Source organism: Populus nigra, chromosome 17 (assembly GCF_951802175.1).
Source record: "Populus nigra chromosome 17, ddPopNigr1.1, whole genome shotgun sequence".
Lineage (NCBI taxonomy): Eukaryota > Viridiplantae > Streptophyta > Magnoliopsida > Malpighiales > Salicaceae > Populus > Populus nigra.
In genome coordinates this window covers 4347855-4356027 of record NC_084868.1, presented here as the reverse complement: position 1 = coordinate 4356027, position 8173 = coordinate 4347855, and the positions used below count along the sequence as shown (strand labels likewise).

At 33.8% G+C, this 8173-nt stretch overlaps 1 protein-coding gene across 3 annotated transcripts; it reads left to right on the top strand.

Annotated features, from left to right (window-relative positions):
- Positions 1 to 552: 552 nt before the first annotated feature.
- On the top strand, positions 553 to 5058 carry LOC133677536 (hsp70 nucleotide exchange factor fes1-like). 3 transcript variants are annotated; one of them, XR_009835792.1, is made up of 9 exons: positions 553 to 895; positions 982 to 1124; positions 1193 to 1243; positions 1853 to 2074; positions 2198 to 2300; positions 2517 to 3127; positions 3213 to 3252; positions 3860 to 4072; positions 4504 to 5058. XR_009835792.1 is itself a non-coding variant. In XM_062099616.1 (7 exons), exons 1-6 carry the CDS (start codon positions 810 to 812, stop codon positions 3097 to 3099), a joined length of 1188 nt encoding a protein of 395 aa, XP_061955600.1. In that variant the 5' UTR covers positions 553 to 809; the 3' UTR covers positions 3100 to 3127; positions 3860 to 4247. The 3 variants fall into 3 exon arrangements, 1 of the variants encoding a protein (XP_061955600.1); XR_009835791.1 differs by lacking the exon at positions 4504 to 5058 and having other exon boundaries at positions 3860 to 4247; XM_062099616.1 differs by lacking the exons at positions 3213 to 3252; positions 4504 to 5058 and having other exon boundaries at positions 3860 to 4247.
- The last annotated feature ends 3115 nt before the right edge of the window (positions 5059 to 8173 follow it).

Here is an 8173-nt window from a genome sequence, read left to right as displayed (position 1 = left end):
AAAAGATATTTCATGTGCATTGTGCCTTTCCACCATGGACCGAACGACTCTATTACCACTTGTAAGAGACTTGTTAATAGAGAATATAAATAAATAGCCACTTCGAGGGGGTTAAGTCCTCCAAGTAATCGTATTGAATGGAATTCTGGATACATAACAACTTAAATAAAAATACAATTAACCAACAACACACTACTTACATAAATTAACAACTCATAATTAATAATTATTGTGCTTTGACATAACAACCCAATAATTAATTGTATATCTCATATCATAATAAGTGTACGTTTGGAAATGCAGGCCAATCCCCTCTTATTTTAAAAAAATTAATTTTTTTTATATTTTTTAGATCGTTTTGATACGTTAATTTCAAAAATAATTTATAAAAAATAAAAAGATATCATTTTGATACATTTTAAAATAAAAAATATTTTAAAAAATAATCACAATCACATTCCTGAATAAATAATAAATACCTCAAAAAGCGTGTAACATTACAGCCCCACTTTTAATAGATGACCTTAGATCCAAGACCCCACGTCCTAACAGGCCCATGACATTGTTGTACACCGCTCGCAGCCCTTGCTTTTGTGTGGACTGATCTGACCGAGACTGGAAACCTGGAGAGTGTTACCCAAATAATCAATCAGTGTTCGTCTGCTTCGCCTTCTTTTCTTTTCTTCTCTCTTCTCTTCTATTTATGCTTGTTTCCATACCCTTTATCTTTATTTGTATTTCCGCAATTTAAAAAGCGCAAACAAGTTTTAGGGTTTGAAGGAAGTAGGTATTAGTGAAGTGGAAGAGGCATGGCAAAAGAGGGACCCAACTGGGACGGATTGCTCAAGTGGAGCCTTGCCCATTCTGATGGGACTGCTCCAAATCGCAATCTCAGGTAATCATTTATTGATGTTGAGAAGAATTAGTTGTTTTTTTTTATAGAAAAAGATTGAAAAATGCATTGAATTTGTGTAATGACAGTGAGGAGGATAGAAGATGGTTTACGGAAGCTATGCAATCACAGAGCGTTGATGTGATAAAGAGAATGAAGGAGATAACTCTTGTGATGCAAACCCCAGAACAAGTGTTGGAATCTCAAGGAGTTACTCCTGCTGATATTGAAGGTACTCTTTGTTGGGTCTTAATGATTTGGATTTGTAATTACTTATGTAATGAACTTGTTCTTTGGCAGATTTGTTGGATGAGCTGCAAGAACATGTTGAGTCCATTGACATGGCCAATGGTACGTTTTGTCTTAGTATTTCTTGGCTACCTCAACTACCCACTTGTCTCTCACCTATTCTCTTATTTCATTTCTCAGGTTGGCTTTGTTATTTATTTATTTATTATTGTCTTATGCATATCGAAACTGCTCATCTGAGTATGTATGGTTAGCATCGGGATGCTCCTTGCATTTTGATACCTTTCTCTTGTAGTCCATATTTTTATGTCCCTTCTTCTCCTAGCCCTGTAGTCAATATTTTTCTCTATCAACATCTTAGTAGTTGATATTCTTGGCACTTGGCAGGGAATATTTTGTACTGTGGGTAACACTGTGCAAGACAGCTCTAAACTGTTATGGCTCTTTTTTATGTTTCTGTTTATTGCAAATTGTGACAGTTTGGATCGTTCTGATTAAGTTGGAAATTTGTGGAGTATCTACTTGCATGATGACATGTTTTATGATTTGCATATCTTTTGACAAATTGGAATGAATATGCCTGTGGAGTTATTACTATATATGAAAATTTGATTGCATCTTTCCTTGTATATGAACTCGTCAATATGCAATAAATCAGTTGATTTTGTCTCTCTTACAAGTACAGATTCTGTTATGTATGCATATGTGCAGATCTTCATTCGATAGGAGGTTTGGTCCCTCTCCTTGGTTTTCTGAAGAACACCCATGCTAGTGTTCGAGCAAAGGCTGCTGAAGTTGTAACCACCATTGTCCAGAACAACCCTAGGAGTCAGCAAATGGTTATGGAAGCAAATGGTTTTGAGCCTCTGCTTTCTAATTTCACGTCAGATCCTGATGTGACTGTAAGAACCAAAGCGCTAGGTGCAATATCATGTAAGTACTGTTTTCGTTTGTATGTGTCAATCTTGACTATTACAGCTTGCAAGTTGGTTGTGTCCACTGCATTCCTTGGTTTAGAAGGATCTTAATGTGAGATTCATTGTTGGTGATTCTCAGCTTTAGTCCGACATAACAAACCGGGTATTGCTGCCTTTCATCTAGGAAATGGTTTTGCAGCTCTGAGAGATGCCCTGGGTTCTGAGAATGTGAGATTTCAAAGGTATTTGGAGTGGTACTTGTTATGCTGCAAATAGTCTTTTTGTTTGACCACTGATGAATTTGGCAGTGCTAATTCATTATAAACAGTTAAAGAAATCAAAATCTGTTGTTCAACTGAAACAATGAGAGTTTGATTTTTCCAGTAGCTCCAAGACTGACTGAATTGATTCTTGATTTAGTTCTCCATTTTTAGTTTCTTATAAAATTAAATTTTCAGGAAAGCATTGAACTTGATCCACTACCTACTGCATGAGAATAGTTCAGATTGCAGCATAGTCAGCCAGCTGGGATTCCCACGCATAATGTTGCACCTTGCCTCAAGTGAAGATGCAGAAGTACGAGAAGCTGCCCTTCGTTGCCTTCTTGAACTTGCTCGAAACAAAATAGATGGGAACACTGGTAGATTAGGCGAGGATGATGAAATATTGAAGCAACTCCTTGAAGAACGGATTAATGGTATCAGCCTGATGTCACCTGATGAGCTTGGGGCAGCTATGGAGGAAAGACAGCTTGTAGACACCCTCTGGGACACTTGCTACAATGAACCATCATCTCTACATGATAAGGGGCTTCTTGTACTCCCTGGAGAAGATTCACCTCCTCCTGATGTTGCCAGCAAGCATTTTGAACCTCCCCTTAGAGCTCGGGCTGCTAGACCTGATGCTAATAAAAATTCCAGTACTGAAAATAAACAAACCCCCTTATTATTAGGATTGGGTCCTGCATCAGAGGCTGCAAATGTCCAAGGGACCTCTAGTGGTGAAATCAATGCTGATGAACAACAGAACACCTCTACATAATGCTGAGGCAGTTTCCAAGGTTTTTAAGGTGATCCATAGGTTTTGGAGTATTTGTTGTATGTTCTTTTACTTGATTATCATTTTCCACTTATGTTACATTTATTTTCTCGCAGCAATTTTTTTTTTGGTGCCCTTAGTGAAGGATCATATTAGGTACTCTCTATACTATCCTTGGGATAAATTTGAAATAAAATTCATGGATTGTTTAATTCATGTTATGCCCTGACCTGACTCCTGATGGTGTCTGTAATTATATATCACCTCTTAGTTCCAACTTGACTTTAACCGAGCAATCCTTTGATTGTGATAATGGAATATAGAGGGTGACTTTGTTATATAAAATATGAGTATGAATTAAAGATTTATCCATGTTTTTAATTCGTGTTGAAGTGTGCATATTCCCCCTCTAATCTGGTGGAATTTTGTGGCAAACTTGTTCTTTGGATTATTGTATTTTGTGATTTTGATGTTTATCTGATTTGTTCCATTATGCTCCTGGTCAATCATCCAACTCTGCATAATATCTTCAAGCAGGACGTTGAGTAAAGAACTATTACGTATTCATGATTTGATAGTATTCCTGTCATGTAATGCAATTAGTCTTTCAATAACGTGTTGTGAATGACATAATAACCTTCACATTTGAATTATTCTACGTACATTTTTTCTTTGATAGGTTATGTAAACTTTTGTATTCTAATATGACATGCATTCATGATGATTCTGCACTCAGTGTGACATGGTTTTACATGGCCTGCAGGCAGTCTAGTTCTACAATCCATTTCCTCATCTTGGTTAACAGTGATGCCTAGAACTAGAACATGAGAAAGAAAGGCGGTCAAAATCCAGAGGGTCTTCTTAGCAACTGAAAAGACGCAAGTTGGCAAGTTGGTATCGATCATGGTGTATTGGAAACGGCTTCTCGGAGGATTGAATGCTAATAGATCCTAATCTATCTTAAGGATCTGTTTTGGTGAGTCCTCATTACTTCACTGAAATCTTCACAAAGGCAAATGATATGTGATTGCTATCCTGGGGATGTACTGTAACAAGCTCAATATCTTTCTGGTGAAAATTTTGGATTTAGTGTCGTGTTTGAGTGTTGTCACTAGTGAAATGGATTTATAGTTTTCTTTTCTTTTCTTAAATATTCCCCCTAGAAATTGGTCCACACCTCTTCCCTTGAACACACCAATTGATCAGTGACCATCAGCATCTTCGTTCTGCAAGGGTAAGGCTGCCTTCATTTACTAATTGAGGCTGTTCGTTGAAACTGGAAGCAATCGCTAGAGTTCATCTGAATGTGAAGGAGGTGGATGTGTATGTCGTGTAAAGATTACAGCTGCCTCTTCCATAGCTCCCATTTCGCTCACCGCTACTACAGCTTTCGCTTTCTTTCGCCAGGTTGTTTCTTGCTTGCCCATGGATTCGGCAGCAGATTGGACGGTTGACTTATTCGGGACAATCTTCTAAAAATTAAGGAATCCGGTAGTCTACATTCCTAAACGCAGTATCAAGAAGATCAATTATAGACCTTTGGGCATTTGAGGTTGTGTCCAGTGGTGGAAGGGACTTAGTTTCTTTTCTCTGCACCAGGGTTCAAGCTTTACTGCGCACGCCTGTCATCCTTGCGGGGCTTTACATGCTCACTGGGCTTGCAGGATATTCATTGAATCCAGGGATTAGTTGTGGTGCGTATAAGCTGGCCTGGACACTATATATATATATATATATATATATATATATATATATATAAATAAAGTATAGGCCTTTGGGCATATAGCCTTAAATAGATGGGTAAAAAGGGTAAGCTTGCAAGTCTTTAGGGTAGTAATACTCGGCCGATTGCATGACACTTTTACAACCTGCTATTATTTTGCTGATTGCTCTCTACTTCCATTGCAGTTGGGCCATTGAAACTATCAAATTAAAGCCACCAACTAGGCTGCGTTTGTTTTACACCTGTATTTATGTTTGCGGTATAACAAATGCAATAAGGTGTTTGATAACAAATCAAATTGTGTTTTATACTTTGGGATCTATTAAAAAATTGAGTTTGAAATGTAGTTTTTTTGAAGTAGTTTTTACATATTTTTTTAAATAAGTTTTGTAAAATGCTGTTTGTTTTTGCGTTTTGAAAGCGCTTTTGAAAAAATTTGAGAATTTTTTATTTTTTTCTTTGCTTCAAATTAATATTTTTTTAATATTTTCAGATTATTTTGATGCGCTGATATTAAAAATAATTTTTTAAAAATAAAAAAAATAATTATTTTGATGCATTTTTCAAGTAAAAAAACTTTAAAAAACAATAACCACACTTCTAAAAAACATTTTATCCTCCTGGATCGAGATTGTCGGGAATGATGTGGGTGAAAAAGATAAGAAATTCTTATCCTTTATTAATAGAAAAAGAGGAATGAGAGTTACCACCTAATATTTTGGTCACTAGAAACCCTAATAAAACTAGGTAAAATGATTGATTGCGTAACGGGAAAGTATTAACACCTTTAATATGCTTTACCTGAGGTAAACTGTATTATTTATTTGTCTGATATAAACTAAGATAATGTTGTGTTTTTTAACTCTTGGTCAATCTAGAGTTTGAAAAAAGTCATTCTCAGTAAGAAAATTCTTATCTTATCAGGTTAAAACTTAATCATTCTAATGTCAACATAAAAATAAAATAAATTGGTTTTTTTTTTAATATCAGGAATACTTTTTATGTATAAGTTCACAATTCCACATATTAAAATAAATAAATTAATTTTTTTGTGGTATTTTTGAAATGTAGGCCAAAATTTTTTAGAATTTTACAAATTTATTGTAAAATCTATGCAATATTTTTTTTAAAAACATGTAAAGGATTTTAGATTTTTTTTTAAAAAAATACTTAATTTTATGATTTTTAGCCACAAAAAGGAAAATATATTTTTTATTTTTATTTTTTAAGCCTTTAGTTTTCAAAAACTTATTTTTTTTATAATAAAACTACTAAAAATAGACCTAAGGGGTGTTTGCCAAGCATATTCTTAAACAAAAAAAGCCCTTTTATTAAAAATATGGCACACCAAATAGGGTTTTAAACCTTTGACCTAATTTGACCTAATTGGGTCAATTTGACCGAGTTGACCCAACTGACTTGTTTTTAAATTTTTTGTTTGACCATAAACTAAACTAAGAATCCTAATTTAACCTGAAAACAATTCAAAAACAAAACTAAAGCCATAAAAAAAAATTAAACACCTAAAATACATAAAAACTAACAAATTCTTGAACAAAATGGATTAAACATAAAAAAATGATGAAGAACACCAAGAACATCAAGAACACCGAACATGAACCTAACAACATGAGTTCCAAAACAGACTAGATTTTTATCAAAACAAAGGCACATATATGTTAAAAATCATGCATGTATCAATAATCTAGCATCCATTCACTTCAATTATCTCTTAAACATCATAATTTTGTCGAAATGAGTTTCGGTTAGAATCGAAACCCTTAAAAACCCTTAAAATCATGTTATTGATGCAAATAAATATTAGATTATTGGTTAATCATGCATAAAGAAGGGTTCTTTGCGAAGAAATGGACCAAAACTGGTCCAAATTAAAGGGCTAAGACAATGTTTTTTTTAAAAAACACAAAGAACATTGCCCATAAACCTAGAAAAAACTCAGCCATGCCCAACCACTGCAAAGCCCCACAAATAGGCATTTTTAGCTTCTAAAACATGTTCTTTTTATTCCAACAAGTTATAATACCATACACAAACATGTTTAAATCCAAAAAACCAACAAAAATAATAATCAAAACATCAAAATCAAACATGAGGTACCAATCCAAAAACTACCAACTTTAAATAGTCTACATGTTCATGTAACATGGATTTAAAATTGATTTTCTGAACTCATTTTGTGTTTAAACAAACCTAGCAAACCTAGGATAAACACTCTTGCTTTAACATACATAGCTTCAGCTAAACAAAAACTCAAACAACATTATATATATATAATTAAACAACAACTGTAATATATCAAAAATATAAAAAGACATTAAAAGAATATCATTAAACACAACAAAAAATAGAGGAATGCAACATCACTTGTTAAGCATTTCAAATCTCTTTTCTATGCTTGTAAACATAAATATAAAACAAAACAAATAAAAAAACAACAAAAGTAGGTCACAAAGGACCTACTTTTGAATCAACATGGCATACCTAGAACAACTACTATCTCTTGGCTTTTCTTTGGAAAATTTTGCCTCTCACAAACTTACAAAGTTTAAGAAAACTTTTGTTTAGGTTTTTGGACCTCTACACTTATATTTATTATTTCTATTTCTCTTTCTTTTCTTATCTTATCTTTTCTTTTTATGTTTTCTCCCCTTTATTTTTCAACCTTTTTTTTTATTATTATTATCTTGAGGGGGTATTTATAGGGATTTTCTAGGGTTTTGGGAGGTCTTGAATCTATTTCTAACCTCTTGATCTTAATGGAAGTATTGTAAATTCTTGATAAGAACCTATCAAGGAGCCTTTATGTGTGAATACATGAAAAAAAAATTGATTTTTACATGATGGTTGCACTGTCAGAGCTAACCGAGTTGCCCACTTTCAAGGTCTCGTTAGAGCAATCTTGATGTCATCGTTATCTGAGACCATCTAAAGTTGATAGAGAGAGTGCACACCTTTCATTTATATCTAACTTTGCTCAATATGGAGGTCAATAGCTCCACATTCATTCACTTAAAGTTGCCAACTCGATTAGCCGAAACTGTCAAATAGAGATGCAAGCTGAAGAATGACATGTCATTCACCTTCTTTTCAATAAGTTTGAATGACATGTTGTTTAGGGTCCTTAATTTGGGATTGATAAATTTTAATTGAGTCCCTATTCCTCCAATTGCTTTTAATTGTACCCATAATTGCCATTAGACTTTTAATTTCATGTAATTTTACCATTGCCAAATTCAATTGTCAGCCCCAAAGTTGACTGTTATTTTTATTTTAGTCCTTCGTTCTAAACTTATGTATTTTGACCCTCAATTAATTAATAAACTTTCAATTTAT